The sequence below is a fragment of the Bremia lactucae genome, linkage group LG1 (genome assembly GCF_004359215.1).
Source record: "Bremia lactucae strain SF5 linkage group LG1, whole genome shotgun sequence".
In the NCBI taxonomy this organism is placed as follows: domain Eukaryota; phylum Oomycota; class Peronosporomycetes; order Peronosporales; family Peronosporaceae; genus Bremia; species Bremia lactucae.
The window spans coordinates 3463244-3489277 of record NC_090610.1 but is presented as its reverse complement, the minus strand read 5'-3'; the positions used below and the strand labels follow the sequence as shown (position 1 = coordinate 3489277).

The window sequence follows — 26034 nt, the reverse complement described above, 5'->3', positions numbered from 1 at the left end:
AGAAGTGACGATGAGTTTAACTCAACCATAGGTCGAATGACCACCATTTCAGATAAGTCACCAGCTTTTAAGGCTCGACCGCACTCATCAATAGACATTTCGTCTAGCTCTAAAAGAGCATGTAACGAGGGGATTGCCGCAAGGCTAACTTCCCCCTCAATGTTACCGGTTACGCCATTTACAAGCGTATGTACTTGCTCACTCGTATCACTTTGTGAGGGTATACACGCTTCGTGTCCATCCTGTCTTGGAGTGGAGACAATACGCCTCTTAGAGGCCGGGACATTCACGTCCCCGGGTTTTCCAGCCTGTATTGGTTCTATACAAGACATGGTGTCTAATTTGACATCCGACAAGGAGTTAGGTAACTCAACTTCCTTATCCAGCGAACGTTTACGTGTCGCTTCACGTGCATTAGGAGGGTTTGACCCAAAATGCCCTGGCGAACCGCCAATAGTGTCACTATTGACACTCAGTATGGTGCCACCTCGGCCGACCACACTCGGTGGACTTAGACGTGCCACTCCACGTATCTCAGGGATATTGCACCCTTGAGGTCCTGGCGAACCGCCAACAGTGTCACTACTGACACTCAGTATGATGCCACCTCGGCCGACCATACTCGGTGGACTTAGACGTGCCACTCCACGTATCTCAGGGATATTGCACCCTTGATGATTCGGCCTCAGGCCAACAATGCTTTCAGCATTCAGGGAATCGTTATTACAACGAGTGTCACTCGACGGAGTACGTGCTGTTGAGTCGGGCTCCGAATTACGTTTTTAACATTAGGGTTTATTAACTCAGACATGCCAATGTCTAAAACACTGACAGACAATGTTCATTTGAGCAAAGTTTTGGAGAGTCATGAACCAACATTTGCTAGGCAACAAAAGCGCTATCGGACAGATCATTAATGATCCGCGCCGATAGCGCTTTTGTTGCCTAGCAAATGTTGGTTCATGACTCTCCAAAACTTTGCTCAAATGAACATTGCGCCGTGGCGCCTAAGGTGTTAGACATCCAGTCGATCCATGGCTCGTGGTGTTCTAACCAGGCCATACCAAGGATAAGATCATATCTCGAATCTAAATCAAGGACGAGACAGCTTTTTATACTGTCAAAGTCCAGAAACTTTATACCTTAGTTCAATGGAACTTTCGGAACAGTGGCACGAGTCTAAGTCGCTAAGCGAACAGTGATTGTATCACTTTCATGCCCTTTAAGCGCCTCAGCGTATTGTTGATTTCCTTCAAGAGAAAGGCGTCGAGCATAATTGCTAGACGCTCCTGAGTCAATTAAAATTGACTACGCCTTATCAAAGCCCTTTACAGTCGCTTGAGCGACTAGCAAACCAGGCTTGTACTCTCGCCCCGTGCCATTAAGCACCGAGCTAATTGGGGCTAGGTTCTGTTTATTCTCACCTCCTAGAGGTTCAACAGAACTAAGACTTCTCAGAAGGGCGCCCCGCACCTACTGGGTATCTACGTTTTCACGCACCGTACCAGATCTCTGGTATAGGTCGGAGTTGGAGCTCTTTCCAGCTTTACGCGAATTTCGAAGGGGGCGGGCCGGGCGTGAATGTTTCGTGCTTCCGCACATATAACATCTACGGATGGTCTTATGCTGTTCCACAGCTTGAAGAGCCTCTTCTCCTTCCTCAACGAGGCTTGAATCCATTGTTTCTGCTCTATAAGACGAAACCCATGTGCTCGAAGAGCTTGTTCGGTAAACAGGCGTGCTAACGCGAGCAGACTTAAAGTCGAACTCGGCGCGTAGCGCCATGGCAACTGTCTCTTCGAAAGTAGCAGGATGAGATCGGAATAATTCCGTCCGGGCAACGCCCTCATTGAGACCCCCCATAAAGACGGTTACTACAATTCTTCTTGCACCGGGTCTTGATGCATAGATGCAATGAGAGTTCTCAACTCCTGGACAAAGTCCCCTAGGGTTCGTTTACCCAGTCGAGTCGCTATGATCCATGATGGCATGCGAAAAGCCTGATCAGGCGGTGCAATCTTGCTGGTCATTTGCTGCTTCAGCGAATCTCATAGGGGAAAGCGTCCTTTATGGACGTACTGAACGATAGTAACTAAGAGACTCTCTGAGTCTAGAAGTCTTCCTCTGACTTTAGGAGCGATGTAGCTCCGCTACGCCTAGTAGCACACGTAGTAAATCTACGCCTGAGCCTTTATAATACGAAGCCTTCACTGAAATGGAAGAGTCTCTAGAACTTTCACAGGCGCAACGCGCAACTTATGACAAGCTCAAAACTGTGTTTGGGCTTGAACATGTAGAGCCCATTATATTTTGGGGATCAGAGGTCCTGCGTGCCAGGCTTGAGGCCTTCATACGATATGGATCCTCCCGGATCGGCCAAATACAAGATCACCTTGCGGCATCTATGCCAACCCGATACATCTCTGTACCTGATTTAGAGATTCAGAGCCAAAGGCTCGCCCTCTAGTCGTCAATGTAAATACGTTTAAGGGAAAAGAGTGAGAAAACCTTTCTTTATGGATTAAGCAGATAAAGATATCCATTGACTCCGCCTGTTCTTATCAGAACGGCAAAAGGTGGCTATAACCATTTCCAAACTCGAGGTAGAGACATGGAGTGGGCCGTTAAGAGCCTTGGTAAGGCAGGCTGCGCAGTGATCTGTAAGAGATAGAAGCCTTTCTAAGGTGTATACTCTTTGGCACTAGTTGCCACTTGGTTCTACGATCCCCTGAATCCCTTGAACTAGGATTCATTAGGCTTTAATAGCTTGTACGACTCCCTGATTTGTTAAACCCATATGTTTTATAGCTAAAGATCAACAAAAGAGGAACTGCACTTTATTTAATTATTTAATCTGAAACCTTACCCTAGCTAATTTAAAAATAAATTTCGGCCGCTAGTGTTATATCTGGCGGCGACCACATTTGTTACCCATAATAAATGGCATTTAAATAATTAACTCTTTTAGAATAGGATAAAGAGTATTTTACCCATAAGGTAAATGTGCTTCAACAACGGCCCTTCAACCAATGTGTGCCTCCTTTACAGTAATCTACTAAATTGATCCCAACAGCGTAATGCTGCCGCAGCTCCTCAACATTGAGGTATTAAAGGCTGGTGAACATGCAAGTGATTACAAGACCATCGGGTAAGTGCGAGCAGATCTGGATAATCCGACATAAAACGGATCAAACGGGTATAATTTAACTTGGCTATGAAGTATTGTAAAGGAGCACCTTTCGCTAATACTGACAACAGTACTAGTCAACCTACACTGACAACAGTAAAGGTGAGGTGCCTTGATTTACTTCGAGGCGCCTCGATTACTTCGCATACACTGACGTGCAGAGGAAGGTTACAAGTGACCAACAAGTCGTAGCTACTAGAGGTCGATACTAAGGTTTTAGTATCGAGAAAAAGAAAAAGTGTATTGATACATTAGGTTCTTTCGTAACGAGCTTTTACCTACTGGCTTAACGCATTAATAACTAAGTATGAAAAGTGTCATCTTCCGCACCGCCTAATCGTGTCTCGTAATGATAGGCCGGATTGATTTTTTTAAAATCAATCAACTAAAAGAAATAATGTATGTTGCGTTACTATTACCAAAGTTAATAATATTGTAATTACAAAGTCAAAAATAATAAATGCTAATCATTTCGTACTTCTTCATTTTTTTTCTCTTCTAATATATAATGTTTATTATCCTCTTATATTTTTTTATGTAACGGGAGTTCCCGTTACTAGTATCGCCTAGTGAAACGGAAAATGTTGCTTTTGAATTAGGCTTTTATTGATTGTTCGAGGAAATCTATCGAACAAGGACGTAGAACAGAACAGTTTTCGCTTGCTGGCGAGAGTAACTCTATTTTTTACTTGGAGCCCACGCGTATGCATATCCGAGGCTAAAGATTAAGTTGTCAAGGCAGCAGTAGGCATGCAAGCCAAAAAGGATCGTTTGTGTAGTCGCTATTTTCTGTCGTGGCTTTATGATGACACATCATGCGAGATATGGTATATACATGAAAGCAATAGCACATAAAGTGGAACTACCAGCTTCTTAAATCAAAGAGAGCCAGATAGACTCAAAGAAGAATCCTCAGCGAGGTTAGCTTGTTCAGCCTTCCCATCAAGTCTTATATATAAAACCCAATCCTAATAAGCTTTACGTTCGCCATCCTTCGCGTTAGGCAAATGGAAATAAGGCTATATGACAATCTTAGCTTAAGGGGATAAAGTTTATATGCCATGCACAACCCCTGTTCTCTTATAAATCTTTGACAAAAGCGCAAAAAGGATGACTATGAGCTTTGCGGTCAAGACGTGAGTTCGCCACATCAAGATTCTTTAAGTACTTTACAGAGCAAAAACTCATCACAATGAGCGTAGGAAACTTCATTAAATTGACAACTGCCATAGGGTTTCTGATCATCCCCTCAAAGAGATTTCTGTACCGCGTGCTATCGGTCAATACTTTAAGAGTGAATGGAAGGCAGCTGGATCCGAATTCGCTCTAAACGCATACAATTCAACTGCTGCCTTCATCAGGTATGACATATCAGACTCAAACGCGCCTCTCAATTAAGCTTCCGCCTACCACCTATGCTCCGCGAACTACTCCTGAAGTGTAATGGGGCACACATCGATTGGAAAACCGTTGTTGTGGTACATTAAAATTATGGGTAAAATAGCCTTTAATCTAATTTAAAAAAAGTTAGTTGCTTACATCCCATTTAAAATGGGTAACAAATGTGGTCGCCGCCAGATATATATCTGGCGGCCAAAATCTGTTTTAATTTAGCTAGGGTAAGGTTTTTAGATCTTAATAATTAAATAAAGTGCAGTTCCCGTTTGGATTTTAAAGCGTTAAGTGCCTTTCTAAGGCTTGCGCATTGATCTGTAAGAGATAGAAGCCTTTCTAAGGTATATCCTTTTGGGCACTAGTTGCCACTTGGTTCTACGAACTTCTGAATCCCTTGTACTAGGATTCCTTAAGCTTCAAAAGCTTGTACGACTCCCTGAGTTGTTAAACACATTAGTTCATAGAACTAAGTGACTCTCTGAGTCTGAAAGTCTTCCTCTGACTTTAGGAGCGAGGCAGCTCCGCTACACCTGGTAGCACTTGTAGTCAATCTACGCCTGAGTCTTTACAAGACAACCCTCACGAAAATGGAAGAGGTTCCAGAATTGTCAGAAGCGCAACGCGCCGCTTATGACAAGCTTAAAACTTTATTTGGGCTTGAGCACGTGGAATTTATTATCACCCAGGGACCAGAGGTCCTGCATGCAAGGCTTGAAGCCTTCAAGCGGTACGAAACCTCCCTAATCGGTCAGGTACAGGACCACTTAGCGGCATCTATGCCAACCCGGTACATATCTGTACCTTACTCAGAGCCGAGGGCTCGCCCTCTAATTGTAAATTTGAAGACATTTGAGGGAAACGAAGGAGAAAATCTCCCTTTTTGGATTAAGCAGATGGAAATGTCCACTAATGCCGCCTTGTTCTTAACATAACGGCAAAAGGTGGCAATGGCCATTTCCAAACTTGGGAGTAGAGCCATGGAGTGGGCACTATCGTGCATCACAACCATAAACGACGCTTTCCCTTCATGAGATTCGCTGAAGCAGCAAATGACCAGCAAGATTGCACCGCCTGATCAGGCTTTTCGCATGCCATCATGGATCATAGCGACTCGACTGGGTAAACGAACCCTAGGGGACTTTGTCCAGGAGTTGAGAACTCTCATTGCATCTATACATCAAGACCCGGTGCAAGAAGAATTGTAGTAACCGTCTTTATGGGGGCTCTCAATGAGGGCGTTGCCCGGACGGAATTATTCCGATCTCATCCTGCTACTTTCGAAGAGACAGTTGCCATGGTGCTACGCGCCGAGTTCGACTTTAAGTCTGCTCGCGTTAGCACGCCTGTTTACCGAACAAGCTCTTCGAGCACATGGGTCTCGTCTTATAGAGCAGAAACAATGGATTCAAGCCTCGTTGAGGAAGGAGAAGAGGCTCTTCAAGCTGTGGAACAGCATAAGACCATCCGTAGATGTTATATGTGCGGAAGCACGAAACATTCACGCCCGGCCCGCCCCCTTCGAAATTCGCGTAAAGCTGGAAAGAGCTCCAACTCCGACCTATACCAGAGATCTGGTACGGTGCGTGAAAACGTAGATACCCAGTAGGTGCGGGGCGCCCTTCTGAGAAGTCTTAGTTCTGTTGAACCTCTAGGAGGTGAGAATAAACAGAACCTAGCCCCAATTAGCTCGGTGCTTAATGGCACGGGGCGAGAGTACAAGCCTGGTTTGCTAGTCGCTCAAGCGACTGTAAAGGGCTTTGATAAGGCGTAGTCAATTTTAATTGACTCAGGAGCGTCTAGCAATTATGCTCGACGCCTTTCTCTTGAAGGAAATCAACAATACGCTGAGGCGCTTAAAGGGCATGAAAGTGATACAATCACTGTTCGCTTAGCGACTGGGACTCGTGCCACTGTTCCCAAAATTCCATTGAACTAAGGTATAAAGTTTCTGGACTTTGACAGTATAAAAAGCTGTCTCGTCCTTGATTTAGATTCGAAATATGATCTTATCCTTGGTATGGCCTGGTTAGAACACCACGAGCCATGGATCGACTGGATGTCTAAGACCTTAGGCGCCACGGCGCAATGTTCAAATGAGCAAAGTTTTGGAGAGTCATGAACCAACATTTGCTAGGCAACAAAAGCGCTATCGGCGCGGATCATTAAATGAGTCTGTCAGTGTTTTAGACATTGGCATGTCTGAGTTAATAAACCCTAATGTTAAAAACGTAATTCGGAGCCCGACTCAACGGCACGTACTCCGTCGAGTGACACTCGTTGTAATAACGATTCCCTGAATGCTGAAAGCATTGTTGGCCTGAGGCCGAATCATCAAGGGTGCAATATCCCTGAGATACGTAGAGTGGCACGTCCAAGTCCACCGAGTGTGGTCGGCCGAGGTGGCACCATACTGAGTGTCAATAGTGACACTGTTGGCAATTCGCCAGGACATTTTAGGTCAAACCCTTCTAATGCACGTAGAGCAACACGTAAACGTTCGCTGGATAAGGAAGTTGAGTTACCTAACTCCTTGTCGCATGTCAAATTCGACACCATGTCTTGTATTGACCAATACAGGCTGGAAAATCCGGGGACGTAAATGTCCCGGCCTCTAAGAGGCGTATTGTCTCCACTCCAAGACAGGATGGACACGAAGCGTGTATACCCTCACAAAGTGATACGAGTGAGCAANATTGAGGTATTAAAGGCTGGTGAACATGCAAGTGATTACAAGACCATCGGGTAAGTGCGAGCAGATCTGGATAATCCGACATAAAACGGATCAAACGGGTATAATTTAACTTGGCTATGAAGTATTGTAAAGGAGCACCTTTCGCTAATACTGACAACAGTACTAGTCAACCTACACTGACAACAGTAAAGGTGAGGTGCCTTGATTTACTTCGAGGCGCCTCGATTACTTCGCATACACTGACGTGCAGAGGAAGGTTACAAGTGACCAACAAGTCGTAGCTACTAGAGGTCGATACTAAGGTTTTAGTATCGAGAAAAAGAAAAAGTGTATTGATACATTAGGTTCTTTCGTAACGAGCTTTTACCTACTGGCTTAACGCATTAATAACTAAGTATGAAAAGTGTCATCTTCCGCACCGCCTAATCGTGTCTCGTAATGATAGGCCGGATTGATTTTTTTAAAATCAATCAACTAAAAGAAATAATGTATGTTGCGTTACTATTACCAAAGTTAATAATATTGTAATTACAAAGTCAAAAATAATAAATGCTAATCATTTCGTACTTCTTCATTTTTTTTCTCTTCTAATATATAATGTTTATTATCCTCTTATATTTTTTTATGTAACGGGAGTTCCCGTTACTAGTATCGCCTAGTGAAACGGAAAATGTTGCTTTTGAATTAGGCTTTTATTGATTGTTCGAGGAAATCTATCGAACAAGGACGTAGAACAGAACAGTTTTCGCTTGCTGGCGAGAGTAACTCTATTTTTTACTTGGAGCCCACGCGTATGCATATCCGAGGCTAAAGATTAAGTTGTCAAGGCAGCAGTAGGCATGCAAGCCAAAAAGGATCGTTTGTGTAGTCGCTATTTTCTGTCGTGGCTTTATGATGACACATCATGCGAGATATGGTATATACATGAAAGCAATAGCACATAAAGTGGAACTACCAGCTTCTTAAATCAAAGAGAGCCAGATAGACTCAAAGAAGAATCCTCAGCGAGGTTAGCTTGTTCAGCCTTCCCATCAAGTCTTATATATAAAACCCAATCCTAATAAGCTTTACGTTCGCCATCCTTCGCGTTAGGCAAATGGAAATAAGGCTATATGACAATCTTAGCTTAAGGGGATAAAGTTTATATGCCATGCACAACCCCTGTTCTCTTATAAATCTTTGACAAAAGCGCAAAAAGGATGACTATGAGCTTTGCGGTCAAGACGTGAGTTCGCCACATCAAGATTCTTTAAGTACTTTACAGAGCAAAAACTCATCACAATGAGCGTAGGAAACTTCATTAAATTGACAACTGCCATAGGGTTTCTGATCATCCCCTCAAAGAGATTTCTGTACCGCGTGCTATCGGTCAATACTTTAAGAGTGAATGGAAGGCAGCTGGATCCGAATTCGCTCTAAACGCATACAATTCAACTGCTGCCTTCATCAGGTATGACATATCAGACTCAAACGCGCCTCTCAATTAAGCTTCCGCCTACCACCTATGCTCCGCGAACTACTCCTGAAGTGTAATGGGGCACACATCGATTGGAAAACCGTTGTTGTGGTACATTAAAATTATGGGTAAAATAGCCTTTAATCTAATTTAAAAAAAGTTAGTTGCTTACATCCCATTTAAAATGGGTAACAAATGTGGTCGCCGCCAGATATATATCTGGCGGCCAAAATCTGTTTTAATTTAGCTAGGGTAAGGTTTTTAGATCTTAATAATTAAATAAAGTGCAGTTCCCGTTTGGATTTTAAAGCGTTAAGTGCCTTTCTAAGGCTTGCGCATTGATCTGTAAGAGATAGAAGCCTTTCTAAGGTATATCCTCTTGGGCACTAGTTGCCACTTGGTTCTACGAACTTCTGAATCCCTTGTACTAGGATTCCTTAAGCTTCAAAAGCTTGTACGACTCCCTGAGTTGTTAAACACATTAGTTCAATAGAACTAAGTGACTCTCTGAGTCTGAAAGTCTTCCTCTGACTTTAGGAGCGAGGCAGCTCCGCTACACCTGGTAGCACTTGTAGTCAATCTACGCCTGAGTCTTTACAAGACAACCCTCACGAAAATGGAAGAGGTTCCAGAATTGTCAGAAGCGCAACGCGCCGCTTATGACAAGCTTAAAACTTTATTTGGGCTTGAGCACGTGGAATTTATTATCACCCAGGGACCAGAGGTCCTGCATGCAAGGCTTGAAGCCTTCAAGCGGTACGAAACCTCCCTAATCGGTCAGGTACAGGACCACTTAGCGGCATCTATGCCAACCCGGTACATATCTGTACCTTACTCAGAGCCGAGGGCTCGCCCTCTAATTGTAAATTTGAAGACATTTGAGGGAAACGAAGGAGAAAATCTCCCTTTTTGGATTAAGCAGATGGAAATGTCCACTAATGCCGCCTTGTTCTTAACATAACGGCAAAAGGTGGCAATGGCCATTTCCAAACTTGGGAGTAGAGCCATGGAGTGGGCACTATCGTGCATCACAACCATAAACGACGCTTTCCCTTCATGAGATTCGCTGAAGCAGCAAATGACCAGCAAGATTGCACCGCCTGATCAGGCTTTTCGCATGCCATCATGGATCATAGCGACTCGACTGGGTAAACGAACCCTAGGGGACTTTGTCCAGGAGTTGAGAACTCTCATTGCATCTATACATCAAGACCCGGTGCAAGAAGAATTGTAGTAACCGTCTTTATGGGGGCTCTCAATGAGGGCGTTGCCCGGACGGAATTATTCCGATCTCATCCTGCTACTTTCGAAGAGACAGTTGCCATGGTGCTACGCGCCGAGTTCGACTTTAAGTCTGCTCGCGTTAGCACGCCTGTTTACCGAACAAGCTCTTCGAGCACATGGGTCTCGTCTTATAGAGCAGAAACAATGGATTCAAGCCTCGTTGAGGAAGGAGAAGAGGCTCTTCAAGCTGTGGAACAGCATAAGACCATCCGTAGATGTTATATGTGCGGAAGCACGAAACATTCACGCCCGGCCCGCCCCCTTCGAAATTCGCGTAAAGCTGGAAAGAGCTCCAACTCCGACCTATACCAGAGATCTGGTACGGTGCGTGAAAACGTAGATACCCAGTAGGTGCGGGGCGCCCTTCTGAGAAGTCTTAGTTCTGTTGAACCTCTAGGAGGTGAGAATAAACAGAACCTAGCCCCAATTAGCTCGGTGCTTAATGGCACGGGGCGAGAGTACAAGCCTGGTTTGCTAGTCGCTCAAGCGACTGTAAAGGGCTTTGATAAGGCGTAGTCAATTTTAATTGACTCAGGAGCGTCTAGCAATTATGCTCGACGCCTTTCTCTTGAAGGAAATCAACAATACGCTGAGGCGCTTAAAGGGCATGAAAGTGATACAATCACTGTTCGCTTAGCGACTGGGACTCGTGCCACTGTTCCCAAAATTCCATTGAACTAAGGTATAAAGTTTCTGGACTTTGACAGTATAAAAAGCTGTCTCGTCCTTGATTTAGATTCGAAATATGATCTTATCCTTGGTATGGCCTGGTTAGAACACCACGAGCCATGGATCGACTGGATGTCTAAGACCTTAGGCGCCACGGCGCAATGTTCAAATGAGCAAAGTTTTGGAGAGTCATGAACCAACATTTGCTAGGCAACAAAAGCGCTATCGGCGCGGATCATTAAATGAGTCTGTCAGTGTTTTAGACATTGGCATGTCTGAGTTAATAAACCCTAATGTTAAAAACGTAATTCGGAGCCCGACTCAACGGCACGTACTCCGTCGAGTGACACTCGTTGTAATAACGATTCCCTGAATGCTGAAAGCATTGTTGGCCTGAGGCCGAATCATCAAGGGTGCAATATCCCTGAGATACGTAGAGTGGCACGTCCAAGTCCACCGAGTGTGGTCGGCCGAGGTGGCACCATACTGAGTGTCAATAGTGACACTGTTGGCAATTCGCCAGGACATTTTAGGTCAAACCCTTCTAATGCACGTAGAGCAACACGTAAACGTTCGCTGGATAAGGAAGTTGAGTTACCTAACTCCTTGTCGCATGTCAAATTCGACACCATGTCTTGTATTGACCAATACAGGCTGGAAAATCCGGGGACGTAAATGTCCCGGCCTCTAAGAGGCGTATTGTCTCCACTCCAAGACAGGATGGACACGAAGCGTGTATACCCTCACAAAGTGATACGAGTGAGCAATTACATACGCTTGTAAATGGGGTAAACGGTAACAATGAGAGGGAAGTTAGCCTTGTGGCAATCCCTTCGTTACATGTTTTTTAGAGCTAGACGAAATGCCTATTGATGAGTGCGGCCGAGCCTTAAAGGCTAACGACTTATCTGAAATGGTGGTCATTCGACCAACAACTGAGTTAAACCCATCGTCACATCAAGACGAAGCTGTCCTGGATGACACAAAAGCTGCACTTAGTGTGCGAAATGGGTCATCGATCCTCAAAGATCCTACGGATCCCTTTTTTTCTTAATTAAGGAATTCCAAGATGTGGTATGTAATAACCCACCATCTGTTTTACCTCCGGACAGAGGTGTTTGTCATGAAATTGACTTAGTTCCGGGAACCAAATACTGTATCACAAGACAATGGCCTTTATCAAGGGAGCAGTGTGACGTCATTGACGATTTCTTCCGTGCTAAGCACGAGGCTAGAATGGTACGAGAGAGCAAATGTTCTCATTCGACACCAAGATTTTGTGTCAAAAAGCCAAATGGTAAATGGCGCATTGTACATGCTTATAATAAGCTTAATACTGTCACTATACCAGCACAAACCCCCATTCATAGAAAGGATGTTCTTCAGAACAATATGGTAGGATGTACAATGTACAGTGCATTGGACTTAGTCGATGGTTACTACCAATTGGTCACGCGAGCTAGCGATATCCCGCTTACAGCGGTTAGCACCCCAAGCGGCATTTTACGGGAGTGGCTGGTTATGCCAAAAGGGCTTCACAACGCCCCGGCAACATTTAATCGTCTAAAGACGCAACTGTTTCGCTCTCATCGAGGTTATGCACATACTTATTTTGATTACATTTTCGTCCATAGTCGTGCGGAGGAGGGTCGGTCGGATATGGACGACCGCTTAGACCATTTGCGAACAATGCTCGAGTGTTTGCGCACAGAAAAATTGTATGCCAAAGCATCTAAATACATTCTCGGCGCGGAACAAATTCCTTTCTTAGGGTGCTTCATTGAAGCGAGGCCTTAGAGCGAATTCCGCTCCAAGGCCATAGTAGATTGGCCGGTTCCTAAAAAACATAGGATTCGCGTAAGTGGTTGGGTCACGCCAATTATTTACACAAATATAGCAAAAATTACGCTGATATGGCTAGGCAATTATCTAATCTCCTTATAAAGGATACAGAATGGTGCTGGACTAGCACCGAAAATAATGATTTCCGAGCAGTTAAGGATAGTCTTATCCATGCCCTGATTCTGGCATCACGCAGGCCGGATAATGAGCTCTCTCATTTGACGACTATCTTGTCGCCTATTCCTGAATTTATCCGTATGGCTTACGCCAAGGATGAACAGTGTGTAGCTCTGCTACGAGCTTTAAAGAACTCAGATTCAGGTATTAAATTGCCGGCACGTTTGCGTGCAAGGTTACATCGATTTTCTATCGATAACAACCTGTTGCTTTATTGCAGTGACATCGCGGACCCTCCACATGATGAGGATTTGAAGTACCGATCCTCTATGAGGCACACGATACTGTCCATGGTGGTCATCTCGGTAGAGAAAAGACGTACGGCTCTATAAGCCAGAGTTATTGGTGGCCCAAACTTTATAAATGGGTCAGCACATATGTTCGCACATGCGCAACTTGCCAACGGGTTAAACCCTCGGCGCATGCTGCTACGCCACTGGCGAGTCTTTCCGTCCCCATAGGTTGCTTGGAGTCCATTAGTATGGATTTTGGTTTCGGTCTACCGAAAGAGTCAGCCGGTAACTCCGGTATAGTGGTCTTTGTTGACCGATTGAGCAAAATGGCATAATTAGCGGCCGTGCCGGATTCCATTCATGGAGAGGGTACAGCTAAGCTGTTTATCGATCGCGTGTTTCGACAACAGGTTTGCCAGTGGCAATTGTCTCTGATCGGGACCCCCGTTTAAGGGTAAATTCTGGATATCCATTTTCGAGTGCTTGGCACCAGATTGGATATGTCCACTGCGGACCATCCGCAGACCGATGGTCAAACTGAACGTGTCAATCGCGTCATTGAAGACGTTTTACGCAGCGTGTGTGCTCAGACACCAAAGCGCTGGAGCTCAATGCTCCCAGTGGTGGGGTTTGCATTAAATAACGCTGTTCATGCCTCTACAGGCTATACTCCGTTCTATGTAAACGGTTTTACCCACCCACGCGTTCCATTACGATACCGCTGCGTGGTTCAGGGCTTGGTGGGGGAGAATTAGCCGATAAGCTTGCTGATATCAGCCCTGTACCGTTCGGAAACAAGTAAGCGAGTTTCTCGCGACGCGATTTCGTGTCTTAAGACATGTAAGGGATACGATGGCTGATAGCCAATACAAACAAAAATGACAGGCAGATGCCAAAGGCAGAAGCTGTATTAAATCTTATGTGGTCGGAGACCGAGTTTTACTAAACGCTAAAAACCTACCTACCAACTTGGTTTCCACGGTCTTCAAGATCAAATTGCGCCCGCGCTTTATTGGACCATTTACGGTCGTGGCGAAGAAGGGCCTAGCTTACACGCTAAACCTTCCCAGCAAGCTGCGTACACACCCAGTGATTTACGTTGGCTAGCTTAAGCCATATCGGGACCCTTCCCACGTGGACTTGAAGGCGCTTGCGCCGAGACAGGCCGTCGTGCCGCAGATTGCTGCATCCTCACCAGGAAATCCAACTAGCCCTCTAAACGAGGCTGCTGACGCTCCAGCGTCGAAAGACGGTCCCGCCTCAAAAGAGCTCTTAACTCGAGCAAGGACCTCAAGAGGTAGTTGCAACTCGTGCCGTAGAGCATCAAATGCTTCCGCCGAAATTTCGGCCCCCTCGCGCGCTGCTTGATGCGCGGGGGAACCTTCAGTTTCATGTGGAGAAACTCTGAAAGCGACGTCGTCGTGAGGGTCAATACCAGTATCTGGTGAAGTGGCTAGGGTACCCCTCTTCTGGAAATTCTTGGGAGTTCGAAGTACCTCTTCGGTAAGATTGCCCGTACGCCATTGTCGTTTTTGAGCGCCAAGCTCAGGGTCAACTCGCGTCAAACGACGCTTCCCACCACTAAACGTGGGATTAGGTGGATCTAAAGCCTCAGTGCGGCTTCGATCCATGGTTGTACGGTCAACCGAAGCACTGAAATATCGGCTAGGCCTTTCTTCTTTTTGTGGCATAAATGCCGAACGTACCTGGCCTTTGGCCTTAAGCTTAGCGAAATCGAAGCGAATCTTCCGCTCCAAACGAACATCACCTCTATCCGCGGACTCTCTGATATTCCGGATATTACGAAGTCGGCGGGCCCGGTGAACCCAGTTCTCAAATGAGACTTCGTTTTCACTCCTTGTTTCGTTTGAAACAAAACGATCAGAATTTCCCTCATGGCCACGGGCTTGATCACGTAAACGCATCAGATACTGGCTTCTCGTCATTACGTTTGGCGTAAGGTATTGCGCATGAAGAGCGTCGCGAGCAGCGATTTCCTCCGGCGTCCTCGCCGGGTCACCAGAGATCCAGATGGCCAAGCTATGACCCGCTATCCCTTTGAGACGCTCGTCCGCACTAAGCGGAGTGAATCTATATTCACTATGAGATTTAGCTTTTGATATCTCGGCAGCCCGACGACGAGCGCTTTCCTCTATGAGGATTATCCGCTCTTGCTCTTCATCGAGCGGATTCGTGATGATGTTGGACTCAGGGTCCCGTGTCCTGCTTAATGCAGTTAAGACATCAGCGGCACCACGTTCTGAGAACGGATACGGGGCCCGCCCGACGTTCATCCGCAGGAGAAGGCGTGTAAGAGCGACGCTCTTTTTCCTCCTCCTCTGATTGAGAGTGACTTTCAAAGTCCACCATTCCCTCATCGTCGAGGAAGGTGCTAAGAGTCTGTGACTCACGCTTGATTGTCATGAGACAAAGGAATGAAAAACACAACCGAACGGTTAGCTGTTCAAATTACAACCTCAAAGAGAAAATGAAGCGAATGTTGTCCCAGTCTGATGGGGGAAGGTCTAATGGGGCACACATCGGTTGGAGAACCGTTGCTGTGGTACATTTACTTTATGGGTAAGTACCCTTTTATTTTATGTCAAAATAGTTAGTTACTTAAATCCCATTTATTATGGGTAACAAATGTGGCCCCCAGTTCATTAGAACTAAGTGACTCTCGGAGTCTGGAAGTTTTCTCTGACTTAAGGAGCGAGGTAGCTCCGATACAATTAGCAAGCTTGGAGGTCATGTCGCTTCGGCTACACTTCGATAGACAAGCAGAATCGGCAGAATTGGCAATGTTTTAGATCGTCCACGTTTCTATATTGCTGGCGGGCACGCCGTGTGTGCTTAAGTAGAGCGTGGCCGCAGTAGGTTACGCTCTACTTAAGCACACATCCCTAGCACAGCGAGGAAGCAGCTTGACCGTCTACTCTCGCGTGCAGTGAGGCAGTCGTGGTGGGCGCCTCAGCGACCTCACCCAAGCACTAAGTACACTGGTATACATGTCGTCACGGGAGCGGTGAAGCAGCTCCTAGTGCGCACTTACCAAATAGGAAGTAGTTTTAAGACTGATTAATATTTAATCGTATTAAATATAAATACCTATATATATATATATTTTTTAGCATAAAAAAAATTCTCTGCAGATAACACTAATTTGTATTGCGAGCGTATCTTTCTAGATACCTTGCGTAACGGATGACGCTAGGCGTCATCCCTCCTAATGCGAACGCACATACCCAAGGGTGGGTCACAATGTATAACACACACAGGTGGTGGGTCTAATTACTTTACTTAAGTAATTGACCATCCCATTAAGTACACTTTGTGTACTTTATGGGTACTGTGTAACATTAAAGCTTATTTAGCCCGTTACATATATTCTCCCCGTCATTCCGCCACGCGATCATAATTAGTAACATTGATAGCGCAAGGCTTGTGTTTATCCGCTACAGCTTTACTTCATTAAGCGAATTCGGACTTTTGGCATGTTTAGTCGGTCACCATATTTTCGCTTATAAAATTGAGCAGGTCTTCTACATTTTATTTCAGGAACAACCTATACATCGGCGAGGCTATTACACTATCTGGCTTCGCATACATTTAAGCAAAACAATGTCGTAATTGACCGCATATTTGCGCTCCAATTTGGAAGCGAGGTACTAGGTAAACAACCATGCCACAAAAATTGACTATAATCTAAAATGTATGTATACTTGTATACCCGAATAATCGCAAGATCTATCCGCCAAAGTCAGGTCTCGTAATTGATACCTGCTCTTATATGGGTCGTCCCAAAAGCCGATTTGTCTAAATCATTCCTTCATAATGGCGCTTAAGCTGTTCAAGACCGCGGAGGTCGCTTCCATGATCGTACTTCTTTCTCCTCCGTGTCTTCCTCACCTAATACATTATACTTGTAGATATCAATTGGAGATTTTATTGCGCGGGATGATGCCCTGTCGTGTCTGGGCCGCCTGCACCGTCATACCCTCGAGACAGTTGAGCACGTGCTAAACACGTCGCGGCCGCAGGAATTCACTCACAATGTGCTTGAAATGGCGGTGCAAAAGGTCGTGGAAAAGCTTTCATGGAAGCTCATGACAGAGGCCCGTGCCACTGCCAGCAGCGTGGGTGTTCCAGCGCTCCTGGATCTATGCATCGCCGGCGTAACAAGCGGTTATTTAATCAACAGCACGCCTTATAAAGTGCTAGAAGATCTCATGGAAGGACAGACCATCAGTACTTGTGAAAAAGTGTGGGATTTGCTTGAAGCCCGCAAAGTTAAGCTCACAGCGGTGCGTTTAAACGATCGTCTTAGATGCTAAAGCTGTTGAAACAAATATCTAACGTGTGCTGATCAAGAAGCCAGCTTTTATTGCTGAAAAGGGCCGAACCACAAAAGCATCGTTGTGTCTATTGCGCATGTGCAATGCACTACTGCGTCGCTTGTCGAAAACCCACGATAGCGTCTTTTGCGGCAAAATTCTCTTGTTCTTGTCGTTTACTTTTGCGCTATCAGAACGATCAGCGGTAAATCTCACGGGCAAGGCAAATGTGACGAACGTGACGGCATTTGAAGACGAAGAGGCATTTGATTTGGCTGAAGCATCCGATGGGGCAAAAACGGCTGACGTTGTGCCGAAATTGGAGGTAAATCGTGGCCAGATAGAGCCCAAGAGAGGTGCAAGCATACTCATTATACACACAATGTTTTTTGTAGATTGACAGCGATTCGAGCACGGATGTTGGCCCGATTGATTATAACTTGTATCGAACCTTTTGGGATTTACAGACATTTTGCCGGGACCATGAACTCGCGACGCGGTCGATGGAAAATTGGGAGAAATTTGTACGTGCAAGAGCTTGTTGGTATTGCGAATAGCTGCGTGGATGACACCTTAATTTCGTGCTCTGTTCGACGTAGTTTACGGAATTGGATATGGTGCTGGCAGCCTTCGAAGGCAACGCATTCTCACAAGACGATCTCGAGCGTTCCCGAAACTTAAGCAGTGGCCCTATCCAATCAGCTGATGGAATAATGCAGACTTCAGATGGAAATAATGGCAATTGCCGCGCAGAATTGAGCTCGCAAGAGCACTTTTTCCAACCCAAGTATCTCACTAATAGCCGTCTCTTTCGACTCCAATTGCGGGACCCCATTCTCCGTCAGTGTATGCTGACACAGTTTCTCATCCTTTTTAACGATTTGGCAAGAGCCAAGCCGCCTGCTGGTAGTATCACTTCAAAAGCAAAGCTAACCGACTTGACTGAGCGTGTGGTTGCTTTGTTAAAGCAAACACCTTTTGATGGAGAAGGATTCAACGAAATGGTGTCATACGTGCTGGAGCGCGAGCGGAATTGGGTCAAGTGGAAGCTAGAAAAGTGTCCGGGATATGAGCGATTTCCGGTTGGAACGGAAAACGACGTCAGTTCGACTCCTGCGCCAGCGGTAAACCGTACGCGTCGTCAGCTCTCTTCTCCTCTTTTGGAGCAGATTCTATCAGAAAGCTCAAAGCCGTCGCAGATTTTAGCGAAGATTAAAGGCAAGGACCGAGGTAAATTTAAATGCGCTTTTTAGACATTTTTTAGCAGAATTTAGAGATATCTCATTGTATGCTGTCTTATTTCTGTACTTTTAGCCACCGCCGTGTCATTAACAGCATATACGGATCGTTTTAAAGAAGCATGGGATCCCGAAAATGGAATTGAAGAAGAATTTTGGCCTGATAAAGATGAAATGGTCTGCTGGCGGACGATGCGCGCAGCGATGAAAACAAGTGTCAAGCACTTGGACCTTGCGATTACAGGCACGGACTCTCTTGTGAAGGGTATCCTGGGCTTTCAGGCCACCGATGTGAATAAAGATACTCCAATCTCGACGCTGAAAGAAGATAACTTAGAAAAGCTGGATCGTGATGCTCATACAAGGAATTTGACTGGTGCAAAGCGAGATCGAAGCGGATCGCCCAAGCACGATTAATTTCAATTTGGTCAAACGGGGAGATATCAAGACAAAAGGTTTCGTCGTTGCAATTATCAAGCCTTAAAAACTATGTAAACCTTATCTTTTGAATCCTAACGCGAAGCCATTATAGGAGTTTTTGAATATTTTTATATAAATGGATACCATTTTTTGAAAATCTGAAGAGATATTCTTGCTGAGAATATCACTGTGTTTGGAAGCCAAATACCAATTTTATCTATTCCTCGACCCATTTGTACTTGTTTTTCTTTCTACCACTTCAATTGAATTTGCAAATGACTGTTGGCACCTTGTAAACATTCCCGTCGTCATCAGAACACGATGTTTGCAGCTCAATATACTTGCGGCTACAATCCACGAGTCCTTCGTATCGCGACTCTACAAAAGCTTTTAACGACTTATTTAATTGGTCGGCATACAAGTCCTTCAACGCCTTCCCATACGCATTGCGGTCGTAGAGCATCAAGCCGCTGACAGAGCGGTACCGAACGTCCTTTTCAGCACCACCAGTATTGCCAATTTCCGCGACGCTGTGAAACAGCAAGTCGCAATTGAGCGTTGTCTTTTCCTTAAATTGAACTAAAAAATCTTCAAGAGTCGAATCGGCTGGCAACTCAATAAGTGTCGAGTCCCACTTGGTAAATCCAGTTGGCTTACACTTGACTTCGGACATTTCCACGACATCATATTCGTCCTTGGCTTGAGCAGGAGCTGCGGGTTCCTGCATCAAATACATGTTCAATCCAAGCGAGTTCGACGAGTCTTTAAATGCTGCAAGCTCTTTTTGCTGTATCAGTTTGAGCATTTCCAACATCGCCAAGCCAGTTACAGACGCCGTGGTAGTCGCAATGGCAGGAATAATTTTGCCTGCAATCATCTTGCACTTGTGGCGCGACGCTTCACGGATGCGGTAGTTGAAGGCTCGCAAGTTCGACGCCGCGTAAATGAAATCGATGTGAAAATTCATGTCCTGATCCTTTTCAAAATCTGCCGGCTCGAATGAAAGACCGGCGAGGTCAAAAGTTTCAAGCTCGTGAAGAATTTCCACAAGCTCGTTCCTATCCGACTCGTTCGAATTCTCCACTTTTTCCTGCTCCAAACGCTTGATTTCTTCCGCGTCAGCAGCAATTTTTTCATTCGACGGTTTCCAAGACGGCGGCGCGTAGCAGTTTCCAAGATTTTTAAACGTCAACGGGTCACGCCACTTCGAATTAGCCGCAACTAACTCCTGCTCAGGAGGTGGCTGAATACCATGACAAACGGCCAATATATTCGCAGTGGCCCGAACGTAATTGAGGTGCAATGGGCTCTCGGGATCAAAAGTGTCAATAGCTTGAGGAAATCGTTTCGCTCCGGACCAAAACTTTTGCCCAGAATTCGTCAAGTGGTCTTCTGGAAAGTTGTGGATAAGCTGTAAAATACGATCACGAAAGCTTCTTGTCATCAAGTCAAACGCCAGAACGACACACTTTTCAAAAGTGATACCCTTTGCCATCTGTAGGGTGGAACGGAGACCACGAAGGCGCTCAAGCTCCTGGACGATTGCAGCTGGAACAAGCTTCGAGTTTGGGTTGTCTAGCGTTGCTTTCTTCACTTGTTCCAAATATGCTTCGCGGTCCTCTACAAACTTCTTGGCGTCTGCGGAAGGCACGACAAACAGGTCTTCAAACTGAGCGCGCGACCATTCAATGCAATGCTCGATTAGAGACGGAAAGTTTCGCAAAGTGCACATCGGAATGCCATCGCCTTCAGCATCTTTCGGACCGTCGGCGTAACTCTGTGTTTTGTAAGGGATTACAACCTGCACATTACACTTCGTGCCAAGCGTACCACTTTCTAGTAGTGCAAGTTTGTGAAAAACACACTTGCTATCTACATACAGACGGGCCTTGACATTATCCAAAGCGTTCGTCACCACATCCAAATCAGTCCAGAAGCCGTCATTAAAAATGTCTTCCGAGTGAGGCGCCACGAGTTGCTCAAATGTCTTGACCTTCAAGTCAGCATTCATCTGATGCACTGCAGCGGTTGCAGCTACGGACTTTGGCTGACCTACATTGTGTTCTCGGAAGAGAAATTGACGATTCAAGTTGCTCACTTCAATACGATCGTTGTCAGTGACTGTCACAAGGCCCTTCTCACCGCATGCGACACCAATCATTGCGAAATTCTTTAAATACTCGCATCCAAGAGCCCCACACCCTACAAGGAACGTGCGAATATTTTTTAGCTTTTCATGAAACGCTAGCCCAAAAGCTGTGATCATGTGATCGTATCGCGAGCCAATTGGCTCTGCGTCCGTTGGCTGTTCATCAGGGAGCACCTCAAACGCATCAAAATGCAGCCATTGTGTTAGCGGCGTAAACTTGCCTGTAAACTTAACAACTTCTTGCGCAATGACACCCCCGTAGAAAGCAGCCAGTGGATGGAGCTCCACGGCAGAGTAGAGCGCAGCCAAGTGAACTAGCTTTTCATCCAATTCTTCCAGTTGCATTACTTCCTGCTTGTGCGCACCTTCACGAGTAAACGCAGAAAGATGCTGAATACCTTGCTTGGCAATCTTACCAACTTCCGCGGCCTCTTTGTCATTATGCGGCTTCGGGAACCGACCGTGCCGCTCTTCAAACTCCATCAGACTCCACATAATCACGTGAAGCTGTTCAGCTCGGCCAAACTTGGCGCCATCCGTAAACATAAGCCCAAATTCTCCTTCAGGTACAGGCGACACCAGCGATTCTTCCAGCGACTTAAAGTTCACTTGAAACGTTTTTTTATGTTGAACTAACACACCTCCACCTACATACGGCATAAAGTCCGACGTATCGCCAATTTTCAGGCGGTACGCATCAAAGACTTCCGTCTCCTTGCCATTGCGAAAAGCCTTCTTGTTCACAAACTTGATACGACGGGGAGGCATTGTATTAATCGACTGACTGGGGTCTGTCTTCAATTGCATGCCCTGGACGTCATTAATTTCGATCCAACCATCGTGATCCGAGTCGGGCATTTCGTGCATCTTCCCATCTTCGTCGGGACCCAAGATACTGAGGGTTCCATCCTCGTCATTCGTAATATCCGTAATAATACGTGTAATTGGAGCTTCGCCCGTGGCATCGAAGCCTTTAAATTCGTCACCAAAGTCGGTGAACGCATAGCCAAAGGCACCACGGATATCGCACATGATAAAGCCAATTGATGGGGATTGCTGGCGACAAAAGTGGTTCCAGCGCACGAGCTCTTGACGACTCGTGTGCGAAAACACAACCACATTATGCTTCGCCACGAGTTCTTCAGTCAACGGGCCCTGATGTACTCCCACTGACACCATCTTGTTAAGTTCCGCGAGCTTGTGCAAGACGGCCACGGCCCGCGGATGTCCGACGTCTTGCTCTGTAAGAAAAAAATTGACGCCAAGGTCTTTAATCTCTGTGATACCATCATCGCAGAGCGTGATAGCACCGGGGCCGGCGAGAATCAAATTCTTGGCGCACTCGATGCCCACGCCCTGCAAGCCTACGATAAGTACCTTGAGCCTTACCAGCTATTTGAATAAAGACCAATATTAGATTAAAAAATGGACTTCACAAAAAAAATGATATTTCATAATGAACCTTGGCCATCGTCTCGAGTCCAAAGGCACCGATCTGGCGGCTGTATTTGTCCATAAAGCCTGCATCTCTCTCTAATTGCTGGGAAGTCGCCATAAATTTGCTTCGTAGGCGTCGCTTACTGTTTGGAGCTCCTGTGTGGCCCTGACGTGGGCTTGCTTGTCGCTTCAGCTTCGTCACTTTTGCCGTATTTGGGTCCGAAAGAAATGCGCTTCTTGGATCCTCCCAATTCGAAACAAAAATATTATTAGGCAGGATGGTATCTACCGGTAATGCAAAACCAATATGTTTCTATGTTAATTTCACAAATGCTTAATTTGACACGCGAAATTTAAAAAGGTCTCGAGAATAAGACCAACTGGCAAATTTTCAACCATCTGGTAAATTGTTAAATTTTTCTTACGAACAATTTTCTGGAACGTTAACTTAATCTTAGTGCCATGGCTTTTTCACAAAAGCAAAACGCTTCTTAAAGTTTTTCCTATTTCATCAGCAATTGTATCAATTGCTTCATCTCTTTCAGTATCCTGCACCACTTGATGTCAAACGTTGCTGTCGCTTAAAATAGCTTTGCCCCTGCCACCGATGCAGCTCGTTCCTCTTCATCGTTTTTCATTCACAATTTATCTTTCGTGTAAATATTGTGTTTCTGATGAAAGTGTACGGCCAGCAAATCAGAATTTTCGCCACTGACCATCATTCTTGTATTTTTCGCATTTTTGTGTATACCTCATGTATCAACCGTTCCAGCCCAAGAAGCATGACGAGCGTAGACGACGTGATGCTGGAGGAGATTAAGCCCTCGAGTAGCCGAGGTGGACCAGATGAGTGGATTGAAAATCTGCGAAATGGCAAGGTGCTGAGTGAGATCGAGTTGAAGCAGGTGTGCGAGATCGTAAAGCTGTTGCTCATCGAGGAGTCCAATGTGCAGCCCGTGAGTAGCCCCGTGACCGTTTGCGGGGATATTCACGGTCAATTCTTTGACCTTCTGGAGCTCTTTCGCTGCGGCGGTGATATAGAAACAACGAATTATGTCTTTATGGTAAGCGTACTCTATCCCGTATAGGGAAGACATCCGCGGAGTTGATTAAGTATATGTCCTGATTTTATAGGGAGACTTTGTCGACCGCGGACACAATAGCGTTGAGACCTTTGAGCTATTGCTGTGTCTGAAAGCGCGATATCCAGATCGAATTACGCTATTGCGAGGAAACCACGAGTGCCGGCAGATCACCCAGGTCTACGGTTTTTATGAAGAGTGTGTACGCAAGTATGGCAATGCGAACCCGTGGAAGTACTGCACGGACGTGTTTGACTACTTGAATCTGGCGGCAATTATTGATGGACGTGTGCTTTGCGTGCATGGAGGTCTGTCGCCTGAGATTCGCATGTTGGACCAGATCCGGACAATTGAGCGACAGCAAGAGATCCCACATGAAGGATCGTTTTGCGACCTCATGTGGTCCGACCCTGAAGACATTGAGACGTGGGCCATGAGTCCACGTGGCGCGGGCTATCTCTTTGGCACTAAAGTCACGCAAGAGTTTAATCAGATCAACGGATTAGACCTGATCTGTCGCGCGCATCAACTCGTGCAAGAAGGGTACAAGTATATGTTTGACAATAGCCTCGTCACAGTTTGGTCGGCACCGAATTATTGTTATCGATGCGGCAACGTGGCAGCTATCCTTTCCTTCGACGATCATCTCGAGCGGGATTTTAAATTGTTTCGCGAGGTACGACTTGGTGATGCTGTTTGCATGGGTTGTTCTCTTTTACTAAGGTGTTATTAATTACTACGCATAGGTTGCTGAATCCTCGGAAGATTTCAACCAGCGTGCTTTAGTGCCATACTTCCTTTAAAGTCAGGCTTTCGACTACAGCCCGAGCCTCACTTTCGGCCTCCATTCAGCTGCTTCCAGGCTCGCCATGCGGGTCGCTCTCACATCGTAAAGGGACGGGCATTAGTAAGTAGTCGATGGAGTCTTTAATTAAGGCTTTGTAAATGCAATTGCACATGTCCATTTGTTGTATCTGATGTTAATACTTTACTCTCACCTTGGAGGAGGAAGTCGAGTCACATGGACGATTTCGGGCTCTGACATCCCGTCGACTTGCACACTATAAGAAAAGTCCCATCCGATTCCAGCTCCACCATATTCACCAAAGCGGTTGAGACACACCATGCCTCCTAAGAAGTTGGGGTAGACAGCTGCAATTTGGTTTAGGGCCCGCTCGCACGCTTTACGTGGCTTTGAAAAAGTAATACTTAGTCAAAACCGTCAAGCGTTAGGAGCAAGAACATCACCTACATGAGTGCCCTTGCTCATTTCTTGAACGGCAAAGTAAGACGGTAGAAAGCGCATCATGACGTCGCCGTCTCCCGTGGTCGCAGCGCCACCAATCGACGAATCCACATAAGCTCCAGCACCAGGCACAGCTGCGTCACCAACACGGCTAAGGAGTACACAGACTTTCTTTCAATGAAGCTGTTAGTCATAAAGCGCTAGGAAACGCACCCTGCAATTTTATGCATTGCTCCGTTTGAGCTGGTTCCAGCAGCCATGTGACCATCTTGGGCAAGCACGATCATTCCAATCGTATCGTGATTCGTTTTCGATATTAAGCTTTCAGCATCGATACTATTCTGTTGATCAATTGACCACAAAGTCTGATCTTGGAGATCTGTGGTGTATACATCAACTTTACTTGTTAATGGCTTGTACGGAGGACATGATGAGTTCTGGCCGAGGACATTGCGATAATAGTTAGGCTGGCACTTGGTACGTAGCCATTTCTGATAGAGTTCTCGGGAGTGTGGCGTATCAAGACGTGTTTCCTCGAACCCCATCATTTTAGCAAAATTCAGAGCTCCGTCGCCGACCAAGATGCTGTGCGCCGAGTGCTCCATGACAGCCCGTGCCACTTCAATGGCGGGTTTAATGCGTCGGAGCTGAGCTACTGCCCCCATTGCCATCGTGGTGCCGTCTAAGATCATAGCGTCCAACGTCGTTTCACCGTTCGAGTCGGGACTCCCTCCGTATCCAACCGTAAAATCGCATTGGTCGATTTCGCAACGATTACAGCCTTTTGTGATTGCGTTCAGCGCTCTCAAACCACCGTGGCGTCCTTGGAGAGCCTGAAAACCTGCACGCGTTGCATTCACAAATGGCCACGTGTTGATCACAACGACCTTATTCTGTGGGGTCTTGTAAGCAGAGCTTAGTAGTATGATGAAGCACACAATAGTTGCATAGCTTCCGCCGATCCAGCGATGGTGGGTCTCATGGCGAGGCTGCTCCGTCACATGCATCTTTCAATAATTACGGAAGTGTACTATACGAATTGGATTGCTCCCTAGTAGGAGATAAAACGGTACTTCTTTCGTTTTTTTCTCATCCTGGCAACGTTCTGTATGACAAGACTCCATGTATCTTGCTATGTCTCGCTAAAAATTACAAATTGATGCTTTCAAAGGAAAAGGTATGAATCCAAGTCC

The 26034-nt window shown here is 45.8% G+C and overlaps 4 protein-coding genes across 4 annotated transcripts; 2 read left to right on the top strand and 2 right to left on the bottom strand.

The window, feature by feature from the left end:
• Positions 1-16769: 16769 nt before the first annotated feature.
• On the top strand, positions 16770-22729 carry CCR75_004732 (uncharacterized protein; the record flags this gene model as incomplete). The annotated part of the gene is made up of 7 exons (XM_067962818.1): positions 16770-16799; positions 16865-17239; positions 17307-17594; positions 17665-17793; positions 17869-18499; positions 18584-22468; positions 22539-22729. The coding sequence occupies 6 exons, from the start codon at positions 16770-16772 to the stop codon at positions 18922-18924; spliced, it is 1794 nt and encodes a 597-aa protein (XP_067823113.1). The 3' UTR covers positions 18925-22468; positions 22539-22729.
• CCR75_004733 (uncharacterized protein) lies at positions 19187-22631 on the bottom strand (the record flags this gene model as incomplete). Its single annotated transcript, XM_067962819.1, has 2 exons — positions 19187-22432; positions 22539-22631. The coding sequence occupies 2 exons, from the start codon at positions 22629-22631 to the stop codon at positions 19187-19189; spliced, it is 3339 nt and encodes a 1112-aa protein (XP_067823112.1).
• A 566-nt stretch (positions 22730-23295) lies between the features above and the next one.
• Positions 23296-24398, top strand: CCR75_004734 (uncharacterized protein; the record flags this gene model as incomplete). The annotated part of the gene is made up of 3 exons (XM_067962820.1): positions 23296-23577; positions 23648-24271; positions 24342-24398. 3 exons carry the CDS (start codon positions 23296-23298, stop codon positions 24396-24398), a joined length of 963 nt encoding a protein of 320 aa, XP_067823107.1.
• Positions 24291-25848, bottom strand: CCR75_004735 (uncharacterized protein; the record flags this gene model as incomplete). Its single annotated transcript, XM_067962821.1, has 3 exons — positions 24291-24787; positions 24848-24992; positions 25055-25848. 3 exons carry the CDS (start codon positions 25846-25848, stop codon positions 24590-24592), a joined length of 1137 nt encoding a protein of 378 aa, XP_067823106.1. The 3' UTR covers positions 24291-24589.
• Positions 25849-26034: the final 186 nt, after the last annotated feature.